General features: G+C 47.4%; 1 protein-coding gene across 1 annotated transcript in view; it reads right to left on the bottom strand.

The window, feature by feature from the left end:
- Positions 1–23,960: 23,960 nt before the first annotated feature.
- The window catches only part of PAPOLA (poly(A) polymerase alpha), a 55,355-nt gene continuing 51,510 nt past the window's right edge, over positions 23,961–27,805 (bottom strand). The window contains exon 22 of the mRNA XM_088455355.1: positions 23,961–25,880. Coding sequence (XP_088311481.1) covers positions 25,785–25,880 — 96 coding nt within the window. The 3' untranslated portion in view covers positions 23,961–25,784. The remainder of the gene's footprint in view (positions 25,881–27,805) is intronic.

Raw genomic sequence — 27,805 nt, 5'->3', positions numbered from 1 at the left:
TGGAACACGGTTTCTACTAGCCATCGCGTCAGGCCGGAGGGTGTCGCTCCCCATTTCTTGTGTTCCCTTTAGACAGGGCTGTATTGAGAACTTGCCTGGGCTACCTTCCCAAGGTGGTATCCCGCTTCCATATTAATCAAGAAATAGTAGTTCCTGCATTTCAGACTATGGATCCATCTCAGCCAGAGGCTTTGTTGGATGTGGTGAGGGATCTCCAGCTTTATGTCAAGAGAACCAGAGAGATCCACAAGTCAGACTCTGTTTGTCTTATATGATGTTCATATGAGTGGCTAGCTAAGCAGACCTTGGCCCGCTGGCTTTGCTTTACCATTCGCCAAGCTTCCTCATTGGCAAACCTTCCTACCCCTGCCGTGGTGGCGGCCCATTCCACCTGGTCAGTGTGGACTTTGTGAGCAGCACACTGTGGGGCTTCTGCTGAACAGCTCTGTAAGGCTGCCACATGGCCATCTGCTCATGCCTTCATCAGGTTTTATGCATTTGATGCTTTTACGTCCTCAGATGCCGCCTTCGGGCGTCCCATGCTCACTGCAGCTTAGGAGAGTCCCCACCCATAGGACAGCTTTAGAATGTCTCAGAGTCATCCTTGTGCCCCCTAGTGGAGGAAAAAAAGGAGACTTCTGTTTTACCAGTTAAGTCTTTTTTTTCAACTACATAGGGTGGGCACACTGTGCCCCCTAACACCTGTCTGCTGGGGAAGGGGGGTGTTTCCTTGGTGACCAGTCCAACTGTACTTTTCATGACGTGTATGGTTCTGTATGTATGCCAGCCTTCCTTCTCCTCTGCCTTGCTCCTCCTATGTGATTGCAAACTAAACTGAGGTCCAGTGGCTAGGGGTAGGGTAGAGGTGAGGCTATACGTAGTCATCCCTGTGCTCCATATGGAGTCGAAGAAAAAGACTTAACAGGTAAGACATAAGTCTCCTTTTTGGATTACATATATATATATATATCTCAAGATCTATTTTGCAGGAAAATCCAACTATATATTAAGCACTAATCAGGCAGCTTATCTTGACAGTATACAGGTCAATCCAGTAGACGGCACATCAAGACAAATACATATTATAGTCACTACTCATTTTACTTGCAACCTTTCAGTGTTACTGTAGGTTAAGTAGTAACAGATTTGGGATTTACAAGATTGTGCAGCTGGACTTCCAGGACACTGCATTGCACTGAAAGTTGGTGTTCCAGTCATACTTCTGCAGAACTTGACTCCACCCAAGTTAAAGTCACTGCTCTACAGAGGAGCCTAATTGAGGCACAGATTATAACAAGTTCTGGCACAGATGAGACTATTTATACCAGGTATATCCCTTATCCCCAACAATTTTCCTTTTCAATTCAAGCGCCTGCAGTTTCCTGTAACATTTACTTCGCTGTGACAATCAACAAGTCGCAGGGATAAAAGCTCAGGAATGCAGGCATAGATCTCAGGACCAGCTTCTTCTCCCATGGGCAGCTTTACGTGGCTTACGCACGAGTTAGTAGCCCCGAGGATCTTTGTGTTAATCACTGAAGGAAAAACTGCAAATATTGTTTATAAAGACATTGTGATCAATGTCTAAAATATAAAATAATGAGATATGGTAAGAACTTACCCTTGTTATTTCTACGAAGTCCATAGGGTTCCACAGGATACCTTGGGGTATAGTCGATGACATCGGGCACCAGAGTTAAGTTTTCAGCCTCCCAGGATGCACTGGGCTCCCCCCCTTATACCCCACCACGAGCCAAGGCAAATCAGTTAGTTACGTAACAAGCCATAGGCCGGAGGAGAAGAAAGAGAGAGAAGAAAGTCTGGAACACACAAGAATCACATTCTCACCAGGAGGAGATGGAAAAACCGGTGACCAGATGAAAGTACAGGTGCAAGAGGGCGGGAGTCCTGTGGAACCCTATGGACTTCGTAGAAATAGAGATAACAAGGGTAAGTTCTTATCATATCTCATATTTTCTACTTCAGGGTCCATAGGGAATCCACAGGATACCTTGGGGATATCCCAAAGCAGTATCCTTTAAGGGTGGGGACGCTCCTGTGCTGTAAGGAGAATCCGCCGCCCGAAGGAAGCATCCTGAGAGGCAAAAGGAATCAAATGCATAACACCTCACAAAAGTATGGACAGAAGACCACGTGGCAGCCTTGTACAGCCGAGGCACCACATCGAGCTGCCCACGAAGGACCCATAGACCAAGTGGAATGAGCCATAACAGAGGATGGAACAGGAAGGCCTTCATGAATATAAGCTTCCGAAATTGCCATGCGAATCCATCCTGCCAAAGTTTGCTTAGTGGCAGGCCAACCCTTCTTATGGAAGCCATAGAGAACAAGGAGTCAGACTTCCTAAAAGAATTGGTGCGGTCAATATAAATCATTAGAGCCCGCACCACATCAAAGGTGGCCTCACCAACCATGAGGTCTGGTGAATTAAAGGCCGGCACTATGATTTCCTCGTTGATGTGGAAACTAGATACCACCTTCAGGAGGAGACAAGGGCGAGTGCGAAGCACCACCCTGTCCCTATGAAAGATGAGAAAGGGAGGTCAACATGAGAGGGTCCCCAATTCTGAGACCCTTCTGGCAAAAGCAATGGTCAGAAGGAATACAATCTTAGCTGTAAGCCATTTCAAATCCACTGAGCCCAGTGGTTCAAATGGCGGTCCTTGGAGAGCCCTCAGGACCACAGCCAGATCCCAAGGAGCCACTAGTGGAACAAAGGGAGGCTGAATATGAAGTACACCTTGCATAAAGGTGCTGACATCAGGAAGAGTAGTAATCCTACGCTGAAACCACATGGACAGGGCAGAAACCTGCACCTTCAGAGAAGCAAGGCGAAGACCGTGATCTAAGCCCGCCTGTAGGAAAGCCAACACTCTGGATATCTGGTACACCTGAGGATCATAGACTCTAGGGCGACACTGCTCAAAGAAAGTATGCCATACTCGATGGTAAATTCTTGCAGACATAGGCTTCCGAGCTCTTAGCATAGTGTTAATTACAGAGCTGGAAAAACCCCTGGACCATAAGAGGGTTGTCTCAACAGCCATGCCGTCACAGACGACTCAGGTCCGGGTAATGACAAGGACCCTGTGACAACAGGTCCAGAAGTAGAGGCAACAGCATCAGAGTGTCTACGGAGAGACTCCGAAGGACTGAGTACCAGTGACGTCTGGGCCACACTGGAGCTATCAACAGGAGTGTTCCGCCTTCTTGCTTGAATTTGCGAGCCACTCGAGGAAGAAGGGAGAACGGAGGGAAGAGGTACGCAAACTGGAAGGTCCACCGGCCCGACAGAGCATCTACCAGAAGAGCCTCCGCATCTCTTGTTCTTGACCCGTACACAGGCAGCTGCTTGTTGTGTCGGGAGGCCATAAGGTCTATTTCTGGAAGGCCCACTTGTCCACCAGGAGTTGAAACGCCTCCTGGTGAAGAGACCATTCTCCCAGATGTACGTCCTGACGACTGAGAAAAAGTCAGCTTCCCAGTTGAGGACTCCCGGGTTGAACACCGCTGAGAAGGCAGGGAAATTACTTTCCGCCTAAGTGAGGATGCGGGACACTTCTGTCAGCGCTGCCCAACTTAGGGTTCCTCCTTGGTGGTTTATGTAACGTGGTGGCGTTGTCCGATTGTACCTGCACGGGTTTTCCATGGAGAACGTGTTTTGCTTGCTGGAGCATTGAATACCGCGCAAAATTCCAAGATGTTTATTAGAAGCGCAGCTTCTGCCGGAGGCCACCTGCCCTGTAACAAGTGTGGACCCATGGCTGCTCCCCAGCCTCGGAGACTGGCGTCCGTTGTCTGAAGGACTCAGTTTGCCACCCAAAAGGGAAGTCCCCTGTTCAGGTGAGTCGTGCGCAACCACCAGGACAGAGACAGACGAACCTCCAGAGATAGCACCATGGTCTCTGTCTTTATCCGATGGGGCAACCCATTCCATCTGGAGAGGATCAACTGCTGCAGAGGTCTGGAGTGAAACTGGGCATATTCCACCATGTCGAAGAGTGACACCATGGAGCCCAGTAACCTCATCGCTGAGTGAATAGACACTCGGCGGCTCTGCAGGCAACTGCGTACCCTTGCCTGTAATGCAGAGATCTTTTCCTCTGTCACAAAGATCCTCTGTTGTTGAGAGTCCAACAGAGCCCAGAGATGGAGCATCCTCTGCGAGGGCACCAGGGTGTATTTCTTCCAGTTTATTAACCAGCCGTGAGTCTGCAATACTGAGATTGTCAGTTGCAGATGAAGCTGGGGGACCGCTGGAGACCCTGCTAACAACAGAAGGTCGTCCAGATAAGGCAACAAGTGGACCCCCTGCATCCACAGGTGGGCTGCCATTACCGCCATGACTTTGGTAAAGACACGAGGCACTGTTGCCAAACCAAAGGGTAGTACCTGGAACTGAAAATGTTTGTCGAGTACTGCAAACCTGAGAAATTTCTGATGCGTTCCGATAATAGGGATATGCAGGTAAGTGTCCTGAATGTCCAACGACACCATGGCTCCATTGCCAGGATAATGGAACTCAGGGTATCCATCCTGAACCGAGGCACCCTCAAGGATTTGTTGAGGGATTTGAGGTTGAGGATGGGTCGGTAAGACCCATTGGGTTTCTGCACCAGAAAAAGATTGGAATAGAAACTCATGCCCCTCTGGGAGAATGGAACAGGCACTATAACTCCAGCCTGGAGCATAGAGTGCAACACTTTCTGTAGTTCCAGGGCTTTGTTCTGATCTGACGGAAGGCCCGTAGTGAAAAACCTGCTGAGGGGCCTCGCCGGAAGGAGAAGGCATACCCCCAAGAGACCACCTCATGTACCCAAGTGTCCCTGGTAGTCAGACACAGCCACTGGGTGAACCGAAGCAGGCGGCCTCCCACTCTGGGATCCCCCAAAGGGAGGCTCGGTCCGTTAGGCTGAAGGCTTATCGTCCGACTTGGTGGCAGGGCGTCTTGTGCTCCAAGCCTGTTTCTTGGGCTTGGCAGACTTCTTGGGCCAGGCCTGTCTCGGAAAGGACTGCACCTTGGACCTACCCATGGCCCAAAAGAATGAAGCACCAGACCCCGATGGGACTGTAGCCGATGGCAGACATGCAAACTTAGCTGCTGCCAGAGTGGCCACTATCTTGTCCAGATCAGGGCCAAACAGGACCTGTCCATTAAAAGGCAAGCATTCCAATCCCTTCTTGGAATCTGCTTCCGCTTTCCAAGAGTGCAACCATAGGGTGCGGCGAGTGGCCACCGCTGCAGAGGAGATTCTGGAGGTGGGGAGACTGATATCCAAGGCTGCCTCATTAATGTACGTGGCTGAGTCTGAGATTGCCCGCCTCCTCCGCAGAAGAGTCAGAGTCCAGAGATGCCTCCAAACTATCAGCCCAGCATTCCATGGCTCTGGCTACCCAACACACCCTCCAGCAAGGGAATAAATGGATTTTAGTCATAATTTCAACCTTGCAATCCGTAGCATCCTTTAAGGAGGCCATGGGCAATGTAGCACTTCTCACTAGGCGTGTTACATGAGAATCCACTTGCGGAGGATATTCCCACTTGGAAAAATAATTATCCGCAAAGGGGTATGCAAAAGCCAAACGTTTTTGAGGCTGGTACCATTTACCCATATTTTTCCACACCTCCTCTAAATGATCCACTAGCTGACCAGATAGAGAAAATACAGTGGCATCACCCTTAATATCCTTAAATAAGGTGTATTTGGATTTGGCCATGGGGGGGGATCGTCATCCTCAATAACTAAGGCCGCATGGACTGTCCATATAAGGCCAGGTATATAGACCTTAGACTTAAGACTCTGCCTCCTTAGTACAGAGGGGCTCCTGGTGAGAAAGGTCAAAAATCTCACCGTCATCAGACGACACATCATCCTCATCATACTGAGCCATCTGAGAGGCTAAAGGCCGCTTATACGGCAGCAATGATGACTCCCCCTGAAAAATGTCCGACAGGTGTTGCACCGTATTGGACAAGGATTCACCAACACAGGCTCTTGTGAGACCTGGGGGGGGCCAAAGCGGGAGACACTGGGGTACCATCAACTGTCTGGGGAACCCCTGCATGGGTGACACCACCGACTGCTGTCATAACCCCATCTGGGGGAATGCAGGGGGCGTCGCTAGCTAGCCCACAAGGGTTGTAAGTGCCTTAGCAAAACAAACCCAGGGCAGTTCCTGCACAGGCGCAGTGACAGAAATCGGGCGTGATATAAGATAACACGCACTACATAACCCCTAAGAGTTTCCATCACCCTCCGCTAATGGTACATTACATGTGGTACACTTTAGCTGAAAATGAAAATCACGTTCACTCTCAGACATGAGTGTAACTTAAATGCATGTGACACACCTCACAAATGCTTGTATAGTGAGACAATGAACACCCTGCAACACTGCACCACAAGGGCTTTAGCAGAGGAAGAACAGGGATAGTAAAATGGCTGACAGTCAGAATGAAAGTACAGGCAGCAGCGCTAGCAAAGTCACATACAATGCAGAAATAAATTCCTACACTATGATTAACTACACAGACAAGAGCCTGGTAGGAAACAGTGATACATACACTGACCTTAATCGAAGGAGAGGTATGCGGGGGGACACGGACCGCGATGCCACCAGTATTCAGTGTCCAGCACACTCCTTAGAAATGGCCGAGGAGCAGAGAGGAGGCGGGCCTGGGGGAGGAGCGCTCACACAGGCAGCCAGGCCGCTATGGAGAGGCACTGTGCAGCAGGAGAGGCGCCAGCTGTATACAGGGAAGGCGCACTCCCCTGGCATGCAATTAACCCCTGGGACGCCGGACTTTGCCGCGGCCTGCTATCCCCAGGGGTATAGTGGAGGCGCAGGTTAATACCGGCTCCACGTGCAGTCAGTCCCCAGGGAGCCCCATCTGGGGACTTAGGACTGTGTACATCGGCGGGTACCCTACGCAGGACCCGCAGCTTACCTGCCCCCTTGAATCCAGCCACGGTCCAGGCAATCTGGGGTCACCGCTAGCTGTGACCCCCAGACACCCACTAGCATCCCCAGATTAGTACCGGCGTTCTTGTCCAGCGGGGTGGAGGAGCGACATCATAGACGTCAGTACTGTCTAAGCTGTGCAGCTCATCTGGTGCAACCACAGCTGCCTTGGAGAACTTCAAGGGCCATTACAGCCCCCCTCTGTTAAAGGTGCTCCGACTCCGAACCAGGCACCTACAAAACTGATTTGCCTTGGCTCGGGGGCAGGGTATAGGAGGGGGACCCTAGTGCATCCTGGGAGGCTGAAAACTTAATTCTGTGGTGCCCGATGTCATCACCTATACCCCAAGGTATCCTGTGGAACCCTATGGACTTCGTGGAAATAGAAACAAGGGTAAGTTCTTACCATATCTCATATTTTATATTTTAGACATTGATCACAATGTCTTTATAAACAATATTTGCAGTTTTTCCTTCGGTGATTAACACAAAGAGAACTCTGTGGTGCCCGATATCTGACGTCATCGCCTATACCCCAAGGTATCCTGTGGATACCCTGTGGACCCTGATGTAGAAATAGATCATATTAGATGCCACTACTGTCTTTGTAAAATTAGTTCCACTGAGCAATAACAGCCATCCACGTAAGCGAAGCTGTGGGCAAACGCTAATAGTTAATATTTCTGCGGGTTTGAGAAGGCGTGGTAGTTCATCAAGCGTTTAATTAATGGAGAATGTGCAGGTGATACGATTGTGATCTGGGAAAGTAGTGTTAAAATCATAACTAGAGTATAATTTAGTGCAGGGGTAGGCATCCTGTGGCACTTCAGCTGCTGAAGAACCACACATCCCAGCATACCTTAAGAGTAAAACTTTGGCAGGGCATGCAAAGACGTGTAGTTTCACAGCAGCTGAATTGCCTACACCAGGTCACAGCAGTCACAGGTTGCCTACACCTGGTCTAGTGAACAGATTATCAAGACAGTGGCCATCCTGATGAGTAGAGAAATTAATCTACTGGAATTGGCTGAGAGAGATTAGGCTTCAAGAAGAATGTGGAATATCAAATGGGATGTTAAAATCACCCATGACGATGGTAGGGATGTCCGCCAAGAAATGTGTTGCCAGGAGAAAAATGTTCCAAGAAATTGTTGGTGTGGCCCAGGTGGATGAAAGCTCACAGTAACACACAGATACTGGGTTGAAAATTCTTATAGAATGTAAGTTAAAATATGTAAATGAGAGTGATAGAACCTGTAATAGAACTGTTTCCAGGGCTGGAAGAGGAGGGTTAAGTGAAGACCACCATGTGCAAAGGAGACTTATGTCTTACCAGTTAAGGCCTTTTCTTCCATACTCCATAGGGGACAGGGACTACGCTGGCAGGTGGAGTCCAGACACCAAACAGTTAATTTCTTCATAGGTGTGCAGCCAAGGCATCCACCAGAAGAGCCCCTGGTGCAAGATCCATACTTTGGTAACCCTGTGGTTGAACCAAGACACTATCAGATAGACTTCCGCCAGGCCCCGACTATGAACTAGAAGCTGAAAAGACGTCCAGATGAAGGGCCCACTCGCCAGAGTGGACGTCTTGATGACTTAGTAAGTCCGCTTCCCAATTCTGGACCCCCGGAATGAAAACTTCTGCCAGAGCTGGAACATGATGCTCTGCCTAAAGGAGTGACTGACCTCTTTCATGGCGCCATGACTGTTGCCCTGATTGTTTATGTAAGCAACGGTTGTCAATATTTTGTGTGATTTTACTTTGACTGGGGAATGATGAAGGAATTGCTGAGCCTGACAGAGAGCTCTGAAGACAGCTCGAAGTTCCAGGACATTGATTGGGAGACTACTCTCCTGAACCATCCATCAACCCTGGAAGGACACAGCTCCCCACCCACAAAGTGGCATCAGTGGTGAGAAGGACCCAGTCCAGAATCCAGAAAGGCGACCCTTGTCCAAGTGGGAGCTCTGGAGCCACCACGCAAGGGAGAGACTAACCTCCCGAAACAGGACCAAAACAGGACAGTTGTCTGTAGCTTGATCTGGAGATGGATCGTTCAGATCCAGAATCTCCACCAGGAGAGAAACAGACCTGAGATCTCAGGATCCGCATGCAGGTATGAATAGACACCCGGCAATGTAAGAACCCTCAAATTCTGTCCTGAAACTTGTTCACTGGGAGAAACACTCTGAACCCGTGAGTCCAACAGGGTCTCCCAGTTGGAGCATCCCCTGGGCCAAAGTCAGGGAGAACTTCTTCCAATTGATGACCCACCCGTGCGACTGTAGGCAAAGCTGATCCCTGAGCAAATCCAGAGATCTGGCTAGGATAAGATCATCCAGGTAAGGGACGCCATGACCTTTGTGAACACACAAGGAGCCGTGTAAAAGACCAAAGGGCAACGCTCTAAACTGGTAGTGCTCCTCAGTGACTACAAACCAGAGGAAACGCTGGTGACCGAGTCGGATAGGCACATGTAAATAAGCATCCCGAATATCCGAGACCATGAAATCCCCCCGGTTCCAAGGCCAAAATGATGAAACACAAAGACTCCATACAGAACTTGGGGACCCGCAAGTATTTGAGGTTGAGAATTGGGCAGAAGGAAATGTTCGGCTTCTGAACCAAGAGCAGCTCTGGATTCTATGCCAGTCTCATTTGATCCTGGAGGGACAGGAACTATTACCCTGGAGGCTAGTAGACAGCGAATTGACTCCCGCAGTGCTTTTGCTTTTCCCAGAAGGCCGGTGTTAAAAAAAACTGTGCCGGTGGACGCCTCCTGAAAGTCAGATCGTAGCCCTGTGAGGCAAACGCAGGCGTTCGACGTGGCTATCATCCAGACCTCAGAGAAAAGCAGAAGCCAGCCTCCCACGCTGGGGTCTCCCAGGGAGATGCCCGCCCCGTCAATCGATGAACTTGTCGGCTGGTTTGGCAGCCAGGCATCTGGTAGGCCAGGACTGCTTGCTTCTGGGCTTGGAGGTCTTAGCGGAAAAATTCTGGGACCTTGTAAAGGACTGCCCCCTTGGCCTTCCCTTGTGGGCGAAAGGAGCATTGCTCGAGCTCTACTGAAGGTAGAAACGTTGTCTTGGAAGCCGCCACCGTGGCCACTATTTTATCCAATTCTGGCCCAAACAGAACATCACCGGAATAAGGAATGGCCTTCTTAGAGTCCGAGTCAACATGCCAGGAGCGCAGCCAGAGGGCCCTTCTGGCTGACACCTTGGACATTTAGATGCCAGTGTCAGTAGCCGCTCATCCAGATAGGAAGCAGCCCACTTGATATGCACAACCAGAGGTAATAGCTGGTTGTCCAAGGTAAGGCCCTCCTCCAGGGCATCCGCCCAAGCACTAATCGCCTTGGCCACCCATGCAGACTCCATGGTCTGAAGTGCGATAGCCATCTACTTGAGGGAGAAGCTCCTGAACAAACAAGGTCTCATCCTCAGGGGCACCAGAATTATCCTCCTCCTGGTCCAAAAAGGGTTCCGAATCATAAATGTCAAAAGTCTGGGGGACTGAGCTCTCCCACCTGGACAGTCTAGAAGTAAGGTCCCTATCCAGCATTTACTGAAAGGAGGAAGACACCTGTGCTAAGCCCTGCACTAACTGTGAGAAGGTACTCATCCATGGGGGTTCCAGAACAGGCCAGCTACAATTGAGGCTGCATAATAGGGGCAGCTTGGACCCCCAAAGTAGAAAGAACAGGTGTGAGCTGTAAGGTGACCCACCAACTGCAACATTACCAACAAGTTGGCCGCCCATGTCGGTTCCTGGTTGGAAGCAGTAGAAGGGACGTCTCACGGTATGTCTGAGTAACACCAGATACAGAGACCATCCTGGACCGCATCCTGTGGGGGGAAAAAACCAGCTCAAGTGTGTCTACATGTACACTGCAACAGAGCCTCCTTCTCCTTGGGCACTTTGTTCTTGGAAGACATGTTACAGTGTTCCAAGAAAAGTCCCACACACAGCTAGTTATGTAATAGGGGTTCGCAATCTGCAATAGTGCCCTGAATATAGGGGCCACACAAATTTAACAATGAGTGTGGCAGTGGGGGAATTAACCGATTCACAATTATAGCAATAAAAAATAGAAAGACAATAGTGTGAAAAATAAGAACAAGCACACAGTACATTCAATGCAATATAATAGGCAGATAATGCTCAACAATGCAACCCCAGTCGGCTGGAAGGAGCTAGGCTGTATGACCTGACCTGAGGGGAGATATACAGGGAGATAGGAGCCAAACATCTTAGACAAACTGTAGCCAGCACCTCCTGAAATGGCTGCTCACAGTCTGTCTGAAGGAGAGGGGAGGAGTAAGACCTGTGGCGGGAAGACTCCTTGAGGGAACACACCTAGGGCCGGGAGAGCCTACCTCCCCCTGTTGACATAAATCCCCCTGGGCAATGGCTGCCTAATAATGCTGTGATGGCGCCGCACACTGCCTTCCAGTGCCCTGGTGGTCTAGCGGGGGTGTGGGCGTCCCGGCCACCCCACTTGTCAGCACCGCCTGTGGTCGCTGCACCGGTGGTGACAGCCACGTTGATGAGGCTCCCTGCAGCAGTGAGCTGTCCTTACCTCATGTTGCCGTCCATCTGGGGTCCTCTGTGTGCAGTGAGGACATGGCCGAGGTCGCCAACCCACGCACCGGTAGCGGGGGCTGTTGAAATGGCAGCACAGGTGTCCTATAGGACACCCAGCGCTGCCTGCCCAAAGTAGTAAAAATAAATAAAAACTGAAGAAAATTAGGCTGCATATTGCACAGGCCAAGTCTGAGCCAAGGTCAGCTGATCAAAGGAGATAAATTGCACTGTTTTAGACTATAAAAACCAGGCCAGTATGGTATCAAACTATGCCTCACTGATAATCTTATACACAGGTAATAATTGCACGCTAGTCTAAAGATTACATACTTTTAAAACAAATCACTGATTGCATAGAGCATGGTTTCCCAAATGTGGTCCTCAAGGTAGCCTAACAGTCCAGGTTTTACATTTACCCATGCTTAAGCCCAGACTGTTTAGGCTGGGTACACACCTAAAGATTTTCTATCCAACTAGTTGATTGGTTGTAATGAAAATCTGGTAAGGTATGAAAGTAAATGACAATCAGCAATTTGCTCCCAAACGCCAGAAAATGGACAAAAACTGTTTGTTAAATGTTTGATCTAAACAATTTGTTCAAACTTGTCTGAACGACCATTTTCATCTGTTTTCTGGCCTTTAGGAGCAAATTGCTGATCATCATTTACTGCCATCCATTACCAGACTTTCATTCCAACCAATCAACTAGTTGGATGGTTGGACAGAAAATCTTTAGGTGTGTACTCAGCTTTAATTAGTACCTCAGTCAGTTTGATTAAAGTCTGTGTTTAAGCATGACTATCCTTAAACCCAGACTGTTAGGATGCCTTGAGGACCACGTTTGGGAACCACTAGCATTGAGTTCCAATGCAGGCAAACAGGATTATATTACATACCTTAGGGGTGAATGATGGTTCGGTCCAAATAAACTGTAGGATAACAATACACTTTGTGATCAAAACACAGCTGGTGTGTGGCTGTATTTCTCTCGTATCAGAGGAAAACCAATGGATCTCTCTGCATTCCAGTTACAAAAGGAGACATGTACCAGAACACAACACACATTGCATAGGGTAATGCGGAATTAATTTTAGTCTTGTCTCTAATCTTCATGTTTTTCATCCAGACCTCAAGAAGCCACCAATACATTAATATGATCCACTAATAAGACAGAACAGGAAGCTCTCTTATAAAGTAGAGCTGGATTAGGTATTTCTGCTGCTACGGGTGCTTCCAATGACCAGAAAAGCCTGCACTGCTGTGAGCGTGAACGTTTGTGTACCGGCCACCGATCACTACTAGTAACAAGTCCTACTTCCTTCATTGCTTTATCTGTTTATTTTCACATTTATTCCACCCATCTCATAGTAACAATTTCCTTCTGTTACTGGCTTCATACAGTCCGATTAGCTACTAAGCACCGAACCTTTGTGGGTCCATGTAGCATGTTTCAGCAATGGGTCAACTGATCAGACTACTTAGATGGATTGAGTGTTTAAAGAGTGAATCTGTGTACTAAATATAATTATTCACCTCAACTGTGAGCCTTCTCTTCACCCCCTACACTAGGTCCATTTGTGTTGGTGCATTAAGCAGTGAAATAACGAAAAAAATAAATAAAAAGGTGGGGCAAACAGGACTGCTTGCAGTTTACTTGGTAACGGGACCTGATAAACTGATTTAACGCTGGGCCTCACGAACACAAGAGTTGATCCCTAGGTTAGCGACCCCCACAACTAATGCAAAGGGAGGGGTAACTTTTTAAATGTGCACTACTGAAAAAAAGTAGATTAATGCTTTAACGAACACAAGATTCTTGCGCTTACCTTGTGCATATTAGTCTGTTCTATGAAGTTCTGTGTCAGAACACGCACTGAATGTAACATTTCCTGAACACTGCACATTATTCAGCACTTTACCCCTATTAAGCTTACAATGTGAGATTCTTACTGTGCAGAGTCATGAACACTAAAAGGGCTGACGATCCCCAGCAGTACAAGGGGCGTCTCATCAGTTCATTAAACTATTGTGGATTTTATCAAATAAGGGTTAGAGGTACCGTTTTCACTGTGGTTTTGGTGCTGATACATTTTGGCTTCTCCCCTACAGAATAACTCAAATTTAAATGGTATCATGCTAAACTATAAAAACTTAAATGCGTAGAAGCCCCTAAAGTGAGCCAGTGGCACGGATACACTGGAAGCAGCCAGTCACTAGTGCTGTCCATAGATCCCCATGAACCAGCAGACAGCATTATCCCGAAACCAGCCCACAAACCGGCAGCCTGCGATGTGCACAGACCAGACCATGTTTAGGATAGCATGTGAAGGCAAAAAGGTAACGGGAAACTCTGAGCGCTGGTACTAGTACATTTTATAGATGCATATCAAAGGCAGATATAACTCCACTAATAAAAGGGAACTGATTACGGGGATTGAATATCCTCAAATATGATAGAAAAGAGGGAGGTGCACCCTTGAGAGTAAGGTAAAGCTATATGGAAAAAAAGGGAAAAGTACTCTAGTGTCGGGGCACAATATCGGCCTAAGTAGGTTAAAACTTAACTTTTAATATATATCATAAGACTGGGACTAACAAGATATGACACAACATAAATCATATAAATCCATTGTTAACAGGAAAGGGTAATCAAGTATTATCCTGTATAAGTAACGCAACAATTAGATATTAATGAAGAGCATTAACAGCATAAGGAAAAATGTATTTCAGACGGACTATGACTAGTCATTAATATATGCTGTTATCCTTGCTGAATGTAATTGTATAGGTGAATATATTTAATTGGAAATAAGATAAATCAACAGATAGATCCTGAAATAAGAACCGGACCAAAACACTTATGTCAGTATTAGTAACCAGGGGTCGGAACTAAAATTGGACCATTTTATTGACATCTTAAATCAGAACAATTTAAATCTAAAACTGACAAGAAACATCAGTAGAGAGATGGTCAATTTCTTGGACCTTAACATCATACTGGGAGATGAAGGAATTATCAGGACAGAACTCTATAGGAAGGACACAGCTACTAACCAGTGTTCTACATCACAATAGTTCGCACTATCCACCAACAGTAAGGAACATACCTAAAGGGGAGTTCCTAAGATTGCGGAGGAATTGTTCCAAGAAAGACACTTATTTAGAAAAAAGTGTGGAACTAAGTCAAAGATTAGTGGATAGAGGTTATAGCAAATGCTAAATAAAAAATGCCTTATATCAAGTGAGTAAAATGGAGAGAGACAATCTCATCTTCCCAGGCAGGAAGGATAACCCTAAAACTAACAAAACTCGATTTGTGGGGAACTTCTGCCAAGAATGGAGACAATTACAGGATATAATTAACACGCATTGGCATATCCTATTGTTGGACCAAGATTTGAAGAACAAATTGGACCAACGGGCAGCCTTCAGTTGGCGTAGATCAACTAATTTAAGGGATACGCTTACTAATAGCCACTTTTACTCACAACCCCAAAAACCCAGTAAGATCATAGGCCCATTCACATGTGGAAAGTGTAAAGCCTGCCCCCATATGACTAAGGTAGTCTCTGTCAAAGACAGATATAACACCACCTTAAAAATTAAGCAATTTTTTAATTGTAATGCTTTGGGGGTAGTCTACTGTCTGGAATGTCCATGTCATAAAAGATATGTAGGCATGACTACAAGACCGTTTAAGAACAGATTATTAGAACATATTGGAAATATAAGAAATGCTGCTACCGACTTACAGAAAATGAAGAAACTAACCTCTGTTGCGAGACACTTCCTGAAATATCATGGTGGCTCCCCTACGAATCTTAGAGCCTTTGGCTTAGAACATGTGAGACTGGGTATCAGGGGGAATGACCTGACCAAGGTCCTTCTGCAGAAGGAGAGTGAATGGACTTTTAAACTGAAGACCACCCAACCCTATGGCCTAAACGAATATATATCAATTACACCGCTTTTCTCTGATGCAGCCAAAAACTCAAATATAAACCCTTTATGCCTACCTACAATACTAATCAGTATGTTAGCTACTATCACATGATTTTCTTTTTGATTTCCCTATCAAACAGATTCACTTTCTCCAGTTTCCTCTTAGGTTAAATTAATCAATATTATTTACCAAATGTTTTTCACTCAATACACCCTTTAATGTATATTTATTGTTATTCTATTCTGTATTTTTCCAATGGATTTTCCATATTAATCTGTATATATTAACCTCATTGGTTAGAATAAGGATTTACCCATTGCTCTTTACTAAGCTCTGTCCTAATTATTTATATATATTACCTATTTGTAATATACTGTATATTTCTCTTGTCATAGGTTTTTTTCTCTCTTTTATAACCTCCGTTGTTTTATAACCTCCGTGTTATATAAATGTTAGATAACACCTTTAATATTCCCAGATAGATAATACAGAGACTAGATACGCAGACAATGTGTTGAATCAGTTAATTATTGGTTACGAGACTGCATTTCAGCCCTGTATTTGATTGGTCACATGTGTAAATAAAAGAGACCAGCCCCCAGTGATGTCACAGGGCCTACTGACGAAGCCATAGGTGAAACGCGCGTCTGCTTGACAGCACGGAGCCTCCGGAGTGCACGAGGGGAATCCCGCTTCCTGGACCCACTGCCGCAATACACACACAGGTATCTGTCCTGTCTTTCTTTCTAGGGACATCCGGTGCTGCACCACTTCATGTACTGTTCCCACTGCGCTGTCTCTGACAACAGTGGGGTGAGGTGCGCTCATTGCAGACACCGGCGCTGTCTCTCCTTTACCTCTCACATAGTGCTGTAGATGCTGACACCATACTTCACAGCAACTTAGAGAAATTATTATTTCTTCAGAATATATTGGAATTGGTCACATACACTGCCTCTATTTACTACCATCTATAACTTTCCTGGAGATCTCTCTATTTCCTCTGGCATTCCACCAATTATAAATCAAGCCTGGGTGCATAAACGAGGGAATTAGAGCTCATTCTCAATCACGCATTTTTTCATACCCTCATGGTATATGTGGAGAGTCCGCTCATATCCCATTCAATACCTCGGTACATGGGATACAGAAGCCACTCATCCCCTTACCTTAAGTGAGTGGTATCTTTACTTCTGTTTTCATTGCCATATATGATGGACACATTATTAATCACTTATGTGTTTTGCTGATTATTTATTGTTTGCTTTACATTGCACTGTGGCTCTAAAAACAAGAGATATGGTAAGAACTTACCTTTGTTATCTCTGTTTCTACAAAGTCCATAGGGTCCACAGGGTTGACCTTGGGGTATAAGCTGGATCTGGATCCATGGGCACCACGCAGTTAAAGCTTTAGCTGCTCCCAGGATGCACTTGAGTCCGTCCTCCTCTATACCCCGCCCCCGAGCCACAGCACCGCAGTTGGTAAGCAGCCCAGGCCGGAGGAGGAGACTAAACAGAGAGAAGGAAGACTGGAACACACAAGAAACCATACTCACAGAAATGGGAGACGGAAAACCGGTGACCAACCACACAGCCCATATGAAGCCAGGTGCGTCAGGGCGGGCGCCCTGTGGACCCTATGGACTTCGTAGAAACAGAGATAACAAAGGTAAGTTCTTACCATATCTCTTGTTTTCTACTTCAGGGTCCATAGGTGTCCACAGAGTTGACCTTGGGGATGTCCCAAAGCAGTTCAACTAAGGGCGGCGACGCTCCTGTGCTGAAAGGAGCACCCGGCACCCAAAGGATGCATCCTGAGAGGCGAAGGTGTCAAACGCATAGAACCTCAAAAACGTTTGAATTGAAGACCAAGTGGCCGCCTTACACAGCTGAACAGCAGAGGCGCCACGTCTAGCAGCCCAAGAGGGACCCACAGAACGAGTGGAATGAGCCTTAACAGAGGCTGGCACAGGTAAACCCTCCTGTGCATAAGCCTCACAAATAACGGAACAAGGCCAACGGGTAACGTTTGGTTTTCACAAGAGGGGTTGGCCTGCCAACAAAGAGGATAAACAAGGAATCAGACTTCCTAACCGAAGCTGTCCGGTCCACATAAATTCTAAGCGCCCGGACCACATCTAAGGAAGTCTCACCAGCTGAAAGATCAGGGGACTGAAAAGCTGGCACAACAAGTTCCTGATTAATGTGGAACTTCGAGACCACTTTGGGCAAAAACTCAGAACGAGTGCGGAGCACCGCTCTGTCCTGGTGAAAAATCAGGAAAGGAGGGCGACAGGAAAGCGCCCCCAATTCAGACACCCTCCTGGCCGAAGCAATTGCCAGGAGAAAAACCGACTTAAATGTCAGCCACTTGAGCTCCACCGACTCAAGAGGCTCAAACGGAGGACCCTGCAGGACCCGTAGAACCACCGCCAAGTCCCAAGGAGCCACAACGGGAGGCTGGATCCTGAGAACACCTTGGAAAAAGGTGAACATCCGGCAGTATTGCAATCCGCCGTTGAAACCACACGGACAAGGCGGACACATGAACCTTCAGAGATGCAAGGCGTAAGCAGAGGTCCAATCCTGATTGAAGAAATTCCAAGATCCTAGAAACTCGGAACACCTGAGGATCATAATGTCTGGACTCACACCACTGAAAGTAAGTGTGCCACACCCTGTGATAAATCCTTGCTGAAGCAGGCTTGCGTGCCCTGAGCATGGTACCAATAACCGAACTGGAGAAGCCCCGAGACCTCAAGACGGCTGTCTCAAGAGCCACGCCGTCAAAGACAGCCGACCCAGATCCAGGTAAAGGCAGGGCCCCTGAGACAACAGGTCCCGACGCTGAGGAAGAAGGTACGGAGCATCGATGGAGAGGCTCCTGAGATCGGAGTACCAAGGACGTCTGGGCCACGCCGGAGCTACCAGCACGAGCGTGCCGCCGTCCTGCTTGAATTTCCGCAGAACCCGAGGAAGTAGGGATATCGGAGGAAACAGATACGCCAGGTGAAACGTCCATTTCACCGACAGCGCGTCCACCAGACTTGCGCCTGCGTCTCTTGTCCTTGACCCGTAAACAGGCAACTTGTGATTGTGACGGGAAGCCATCAAGTCCAGCTCCGGCAGTCCCCACCTGTCCACGAGTAGCTGAAACACCTCTGGGTGAAGCGACCATTCCCCGGGATGCACGTCGTGACGGCTGAGGAAGTCCGCTTCCCAATTGAGGACTCCGGGGATGAAGACCGCCGAGATCGCTGGAATGTTACCCTCCGCCCAAGTCAGGATGCGAGACACCTCCGACAACGCTGCCCGACTGCGAGTTCCTCCTTGGTGGTTGATATACCCCACCGTGGTGGCGTTGTCGGACTGCACCTGTACCGCCCTTCCGTGAAGAGCGGGGCCGTACGACTGCAGGGCCTTGTATACTGCCCGCAGTTCCAGGATGTTGATGGGAAGAAGTGCTTCTTCCGCAGACCAACGACCCTGGAGAGACAATGAGCCGGACACTGCCCCCCAACCCCGGAGACTGGCATCCGTCGTGAGCAGGACCCAGTCCGGGATCCAAAAGGGGCGCCCCTCGACCAGATGAGCTGTCTGAAGCCACCAAGCCAAAGATTGCCGAACGTCCGGAGACAACACCAGCACCTGAGAGCGGATCCGGTGAGGTAACCCGTTCCATTCCGATAGAATCAGCCCCTGCAGGGGCCGGGAATGGAACTGGGCAAATTCCACCATGTCGAATGTCGACACCATGGACCCCAGAACTCTCATAGCCGAATGGACCGACAGGCGGCAACTGCTCAGGCAACTGCGTATCCGCAGCTGTAGGGAGGCGACCTTCTCCGGAGTCAGGAAGATCCTTTGCTGACGCGAATCCAGCAGGGCTCCCAAATGAACCATCCGCTGTAATGGAATCAGGGAGGACTTTTTCCAATTTATCAACCACCCGTGTGCTTACAGGCAAGCGATCGTCAGGTGGAGATGTTGAAGCAGTACCTCCGGGGAGCTCGCCAGCAACAGGAGATCGTCCAGATACGGCAGCAGCCGTACATTCTGGTTCCGAAGATGTGCGGCCATGACCGCCATAATCTTCGTGAACACCCTCGGTGCCGTGGAGAGACCAAAGGGTAGCGCCCGGAACTAATAGTGGTGTTGAAGGATAGCGAACCTCAGATACTGCTGGTGCGAAGGTGCTATCGGAACATGGAGGTAGGCGTCCTGGATATCCAGGTACACCATGTAATCCCCCGGTTCCATCGCCAGAATGATGGAACATAACGTTTCCATGCTGAACTTGGGAACTCTGAGGAATTTGTTCAGAGACTTCAAGTTGAGGATAGGGCGATGAGAACCACTGGGTTTCTGCACCAGAAACAGAGACGAATAATACCCCGTCCCTCGTTGTGATTGAGGAACGGGAACAATGACCCCTGCTTTCAGCAAGGACTCTATAGCCTCCTGAATCTGTAACGCCTTGGTCTTGTCCTGAGAAGGACTCGTGCAGAAAAACTGGTGGGGTGGCCTGTGCCGAAAAGACCCCTGGGAGACCACTTCTCGAACCCAGGCATCCGTGGTGGTATTGTGCCAGCACTGGGCAAATCGAAGAAGTCGGCCTCCCACTCTGAGGTCCCCCAGAGGGAGGCCCGTCCCATCAGGCAGCAGGTTTATCTTCCTGCTTGGAAGAAGGGCGCCGACCACTCCAGGCTTGCTTCTTGTGTTTAGAGGCAGTCTTACTCGCCGACTGTCTCGGGAAGCACTGACCTTTTGCCTTACCCTGAACCCGAAAGGAACGAAAAGCCGAACTCCGAACCTTAGCAGGCAGTGCCGCCGAAGGGAGGAAAGCCGACTTGGTTTAGCCAGGGTATCCACTATTTTGTCCAAGTCCGGACCAAATAGTAATTCCCCATTGAAAGGTAAGGCCTCCAGGCCTTTCTTTGAATCAGAGTCCGCTCTCCAGGACCGCAACCATAAGGATTGGCGGGCAGACACCGCTGCAGCCGATACCCGCGAAGTCAGCAAACTAGCATCTAAAGAGGCTTCCCCAATGTAAGAAGCAGCGTCCCTCATCTGACCCAACAACGCCCTCTGGACATCCGGAGCGTCGTCCGGGAAGGTATCTTCCAATGCATTGGCCCACCCCTCAATGGCCTTGGCCACCCAGGAGATGGCCATGGACGGTCGGGCCACCGCCCCGGAGAGGGAGTAAATAGACTTTAAGCAAGTCTCAACTTTCCTGTCCGTGGGATCCTTCAGCGAGGATATAGACGGTAATGGCACAAGTAGAGCTCCTTATTAAACGGGTGACATGGGAATCCACCGCCGGTGGAGTTTCCCATTTTTTACAATGTGCCTCAGGGAAGGGATAATTAGAAGCCAACCGCTTCTGAGGAAGGAATCTCTTACTGGGCGCCTGCCAGGCTACCGCCATATGATCCGTCAACTGATCCGACAGGGGAAACACCGCAGAAGCCACCTTAGTTTTTTTTTAAACTTGGATACTTCGACTTAGGAGCCGGTGCCTCATCCTCTATAAGAAGAATGGCTCGCACCGCCCTAACCAGAGCTCGCACATTAATAGACGACTTGGTATCCATTTCCTGGACCGAGGCGTCCGAGTCAGTGTCATCAGGGACCTCCCCATCATCTGAGGAACCCTCTGAGTCCGATACCTGAGCCGGCCGCGCCATGAGTGGGCGTTTTGAAACCCTAGAAGGCATGTCAGTCTGCAACATTGACTGAAAAGCCGAGGATGCGGCCGCCAAATTTTGCACGGAGTTGGAGAGCACATCCACCCAGGGTGGAGGAGTCGCCATAGGGGCCTGAAAAGGTACTGTAGGCTGCTGCGGCACAGGGGAAGCCTGTATATACATAGGTAACCCCGTATATGGACCCACAGACTGAGACCCAGGAGGACTCCGCAACAACTGCGGGACACCCGGGGAATGGGGGATGGTCGGCTGGGGTAACGCCCTAGTAGGGAGAGCAGTCGGGACCGACAGACGGTCCGCAATAGACACCAGCACTTGAGAAAACATCGCCCACGGTGGTTCCTGCGTCAGAGAAGGTCTGGATGGGCCAGGAGCCACCTGGCACCGACTACACAGGCCATCCTGTGACAAATCCTCCCTATCCACTCCTGCAGAACAGCGTCCGCAGGAGGCCAACACCGGAGCCACTGAGCGCTCAACCTCCTCGTCTGACATGACAGAATATATTATATAGTCAAAAAATATATCTGGCAACAGGGCAGAAGAACATGCACTCACCGGTGTGCTGAATCACAGCCCACAATATGGCACTGTGTAGCACACAACTGTATGTGACGTACCTCACAAATACGTGATTTATATAGGTGAGGTCTGTAGAAACGCCCCTCCCCCACACACCTGTAGGGCTTGTAGGAGAAGTAAAGGGATAGGTATAAGCTTACAGTAAGCGGAAAAAAAGCACAGACAGGCAGCACTAGCAAAAGTCACATACCATGCAGAGACGATATACTCACTGCACCTTTCCACTACAATCAACCTGCCCAGATTCAGTGTCTGGGAGGGCTATAGTGCTGTGTACGCTGTCCTTAAATCGGGGGAGAGGTACACAGGGGGACCGGTCCGCGTGCTCCCTGAGATCTGCGTTGCCACAGAGAAAATGGCCACCAGAGACCTCAGAGGAGTGGCAGAAGAGTCTGCAGCTCAGCGACGCCAGACTGCGTGCTGAAAGGCGCGCTGAGCTGAGGAGCCGCAAGACAAGGAAGGCTTCCTCCCCTGGCTAGCCTATTAACCCCAGGGCTTGCCGGCTTCCCGCTTGCCAATATATCCCTGGTGGCCTAGTGGTCCCACGGGGTATTCCTCCTCAGAGGGGGAGCCCGCCGCCACCGCTAGCGGCCCCCGGTCTGTCCCCCAGGACCGAGGGCAAAGGACTTCATGTGCAGGCAATACCCGCGAGCCGCCGCTAATCGGCGACTCGCGGCTTAACTTATCCCCGGCGACTCCGGCAGCAGTCCAGGGAGGGACCCAGAGTCCGGCTAGTATGGACTCTGGACCCCCCGCCGCGATCCCCAGTGCAGTACTGGCGTCGCAGCGCCAGCAGGGAAGGAGAGCGGCAGCGTGGGCGTCTGCATAGACAGCCCGTCGCTGCCACACTAGAGCCTCTGTTTTAAAAGAAAAATCTAACAGGCTCTTTATTTTTTTTTTAAAAAGAAAGCTTTTGGGGGCTGCTCCTGCAGCCCCCCTGCGCAGGTGACTCGACAACGGCCGGACACCAACTCAAACTGAGGTGCTGTGGCTCGGGGGCGGGGTATAGAGGACGGACCCAAGTGCATCCTGGGAGCAGCTAAAGCTTTAACTGCGTGGTGCCCATGGATCCAGATCCAGCTATACCCCAAGGTCAACCCTGTGGACCCCTATGGACCCTGAAGTAGAAAGTCACTATCACTCAGACCCACGTGTGGACTTTCTGTGCATTAACCTCATATGGTGTGCATAATTGCACACACTAATACCTGGTTATCATTATTTTACATAATTGTGTCTCATCTGAGTAATTGATATCTTTCTTCTTATCTACGATTATATTTGTGTTTTTCTATACTATGGGACCTATTTGATGGACTCCCATTCAGTGCACATATATACGTGTATATGATTTACTCACATTTTTTGCTCTTATTCACAGTGAGGAAGTCAGTGCTTGCCTATTTTATTTATTGCACTTAATTTTGAACCACCTCTTATTTCATTTGTGTGTGACGTGTTCATTAGTACCAGTCAATATTGCTGATAGGGCTGATACCATATATGTACTCAGTACATTAATGTCTGGTTACTAATACTGACATAGTGGTGTTTTGGCCCGGTTCTTATTTCAGGATCTATCTATCTGTTGATTTATCTTATTTCCAATTAAATATATTCACCTATCCAATTACATTCAGCAAGGATAACAGCATATATTAATGACTAGTCATAGTCCGTCTGAAATACATTTTTCCTTATGCTGTTAATGCTCTTCATTAATATCTAATTGTTGCATTACTTATACAGGATAATACTTGATTACCCTTTCCTGTTAACAATGGATTTATATGTTTTATGTTGTGTCATGTCTTGTTAGTCCCAGTCTTATGATATATATTAAAAGTTAAGTTTTAACCTACTTAGGCCGATATTGTGCCCCGACACTAGAGTACTTTTCCCTTTTTTCCACATGTTTAGGATAGATCGGGGGATTTCAACCACAATCAGGTCATGTTTTGTGAATTTCTGTCTGTGGAAAACAGGAGGGATAAACTAATGACCCAGCACAATAGATAAAGTCCATTATCTATTTTGACTACAGAAATCCACAAAACATGACCTGTTGGTGGTACTTGAGGATTAGGGTTGAGAACCCCTTGAAGAGGCAGTAAAGAGACAATAATCCATAAGAAAGAATTGCTTCATGGGGTTGTGCGGTTTTTATTTATTCATTTTATTTATTTTTTTTTCAATGGAGAAATACATCTGTTTACAAAATAGCTTCTGAAAAATACAAGGAGTACGGGTACTATAAAACAAAGCAAACTCCGGTCATAAGACAATACATACATCATGCGAGAGCAACAGTCTGATGTTCAGGTTGTGGAAACCAGGGCTAAAAAAGGAACAACACAGTGTGGGGGGGGGGGGGGGGGGGGGGGGGAGAAAAAGGGTCAACTTTGTCTTGAAAAATGAAGACAAGAAAAATAGAAACCAACTTGTTTTAGTTGCTAGAAACCAGCGAACCATAATAAAAACCGGAGAACAAAAAACATCCTGTTGTAAGTAAAAAACAAAACAAAAGCAAAAAAAAACCAACCTACTGTACCAATCTCGTGCCTGGTGTAACATGGCATACACGAAGGCCTTGCATGGTTCATTTTGTATGTTTAAAACTATAAAGATTAAGGTAAAAGCATTATGACCAATGGGGGGGTTGAAGGTCAGTTGTAATTCTTACACGTAAAGAAAAGTAAAATACACCCAAGTCAGACTTCATACAAGTTTAGGGTTGTTAAGAGTCGTTACCTGAAAAACCCAACACAGAAAAATGTACATGCGTGAGCGGAAGGAGAAAGTAATAAGCACAGCGGGGCGGTCACGCTTCTGCCCCCTCGAGAAACCAAAAAAGTGTTATCTTGGGTTCCGACCACAATATTCCCATTGTTTTGTTATAACTACCTAAGACTACAGACACCCCATTTCCGATATACGTTCTATATCCTACTCAACTTAGGAGGCAGATAACAGCTTAAATTCTTGAATTAGAGAACATAAAGAGTTGAGGTCTTCGGCTAGTACATCCTAGCCGGCTGTTCTCTAGCTTTGCTCAGCTAGCACACTTTTTGAGGCATGGTTTAAAAAAACAACCCTCCCCCCTCCAAAATAAAAATTATAATCCTTACCAAGAGCCAGAGTTTCTACACGGGTTTGGAGACTGTAAATAGATCACCTTTCTCATTGGCCCTCATAGGACAGGTGATTTCGGGAACCTATACAACTTATTTTTGGGTGGTTTGAGGATTTGAAAAGTTCCCCCTGTACTTAGACATGTTAATGGATGTTAGTAGCCAGACATGTTAGGAGGAACTGACAGATACATTGTTACTTTGTATGGTCACCAGCCTTCATGCCCCGTAAATAGCAACAAAAAAAAAACAAAAAAAAAAAACGACCTTTTAAAATTGGCCTAAATCGAAGCTTCAGAACTCGCACAAATACCCTATCAATCAAGAATTCACTTTTTTTTTTCCTTTTCTTTCCGGTAAACCCATCAAAATTACACGTCCAGTGTTGGCATCCAACATGAGAAACATGAATGAAACCAAAAGACAATTAAAAGAAACCCGTCTAAATGTTCCTCACTACTGTTAAAAGAAACAAAAACATAAAAAGTGCATCTGCTGAGAGATTTTAGGCCAGTTGTATTGTCAATTTTTGCAAAAAGACACATGAACTATCATTTAGTACAGATACAGTTATCAGTCTTGTTTGTTTTCTTTACAATTTGAGTCCTTTAGGATAACCATTATAGGACCGATGGCAACACGTTAACAGTACTTCATTTTCATCATACTAACCTGGACTTCCAGAAAGGATGCTTACAGCCCAATAAAATAAGTCTAAACTCTGTTTCAAATCACGCCATACTGTTGTACTCTTCTCAGGAACTTGAAGGAAACCACAGTTCATCTGGCGGATATATATATAGCGTTCATGGACCCTGAGGTGCTAAGGTTGGAGGAGTTTTACCGGTTCAGTCTCAGTTTTATTGAATTCTTGATAACTGGGATAGGATTAGCAGGCAGAGCCGGGATATCGGACAGGTCTGTACTGGACGATCGCTGAAGAGAAACAAATATGGCGGAATGGGGAGAGAAACACCGTTGAGTCTTACAAAAAATGTATAATATATGATGTCCGGTTTAGAACCCATTTTTCAGCTTTTATTTTCAAGCCACATATTACCCAGATTATAAAAGAAAATGGTTTCAGTGGCATAATGATAAATTCATACTGTACTGGATCAAGAACGTACTGCTTTCTTTACCAAATGACTAATGGTGCGTACACACAGTATGATTAAAATGGATGATATGAACGATAACGATATCGATCATATCGTTCATTTTTCGGTGCCCAACGATCTGCGATGCGCGGGCACGTAAGAACGATAACTATATCGCCCATGCATGCAGGCCAACCTGGTCGATATCGACCAGGTTACTAGGGACCCGCAATTGTTGATGGTGGGTAGGTGGTGTGCTGGATGATAGATATCGAACATCCAGCACACCCTGGAGATCGTTCAATATAGTTATCGATCGTCCCGTGTGTATGCACCATTAGACTCAAGGATTTCAAAATAAAAAAAAAAAATATATAAAAAAAATATATATCATACCTTGGGGGTAAGGCTTACCAAATACCTTTGAGCAGAAGAAATTTACTAAAAGCAAATGTTAGGAACAGAGATCAAGTATTTTAATGAGAATAATATACCACCAATTGCAAAATGAGGATATTCGACACTCTTAAGAGCTCAGAACTCCAAAGAGGAGCTCTAATATCCATTCTATTTTACAGTAGGAGTTTATTTTCCTTAGAATACATGTTTCATTTTGAACAAAAGGAGGAGTTTGTATTTGTGTTTTACATTCCATCATGGGAAAAAACCCAACATGAGACATGAACAGCAGCACTATACACAGAATAAGTCAAATATAGTTTACAGGTTTTTTTCTTTAAACAAAAGCGGTCATTTGTGTAATATGTATGTATTAGGCCATCACATGCTAATGTGAATTATTAATATAAAGGATAGGAATCACAAAGGGAGTGGGATTGAAACACCGGCAGTTCAAATCCTGACAGGAGGATAACCCGACTGGGGCTGGTAAGTATTCTAACCCTCCCCACCCCCCCCTAACCCTCCTTTGGTGGTGCCTAACCCTAAAACTCCCAGGGTTCCTAATCCGAACCCCCCCCCCTTCATTCCCGCACCCTTAATCTAACCTCCCCTTCCCCTAGCCTAACCCTAATCCTCCCCGGGGGTGCCTGAACCTCCCTCAGCTGACAGTTAAGACGCGCAGGACTTACCTTGATCGGTTCGCTGTCTGTCCATCTTCCAGTGTCGGGATTAATATAGGAGTCAGTATTTCGACGCCTATCTTAAGTTCCGTCTCAGGCATTAGGTGTCGGTATTTGGACCGGCAGCATTCAGTCCGCCGGTCTAATAACTGCCTCCCGTCACAAAGATGTTGGGCAACTAGGCAATCCGAAGTGCCGCCAATTATACTTAGGAGAGTTATCACCAGTTCATTTAAACACCCATTAGTATTTTACATGCCCAAAAGGCTGGGGTTTAGACGTGAAAAGCGGCCAACCCCATCTAAAGTCCTGGTTTGGGCATCTAAACTAAGGACTTTTCACACTTTTTTTTTTTCACACCTCCGGAGGCTGCGAGACAAAAAAAAATGTAATTGCTCCGATAGACGCCCAAACAAACAACTGAATCCCCCCCAGGTAAGTCAACTTTTAGGATGGGGTATCACCTGAAACTTACATTTTCAGTACTGAGTGGAATGATCCTTAAACCACCAAATAAGTGCATGGTCTGCTATCTCCCGGCAGTGACAATGGCTCCTACTGGTGAGAAGCTGAACGCTGACAATATCACAATCAGCGGCAGCAGACGGATGTCACACACTGTGCACTTTCCTGACAAAATTGGCAAAACAAAATTGCTGAACATTCCCTAGTTTTGTTG

The sequence above is a fragment of the Taudactylus pleione genome, unplaced genomic scaffold (assembly GCF_031769625.1).
Source record: "Taudactylus pleione unplaced genomic scaffold, aTauple2 ptg000652l, whole genome shotgun sequence".
NCBI classification, from domain to species: domain Eukaryota; kingdom Metazoa; phylum Chordata; class Amphibia; order Anura; family Myobatrachidae; genus Taudactylus; species Taudactylus pleione.
The sequence above is the reverse complement of the archived record's forward strand: the minus strand, read 5'-3'. Positions and strand labels throughout refer to the sequence as shown.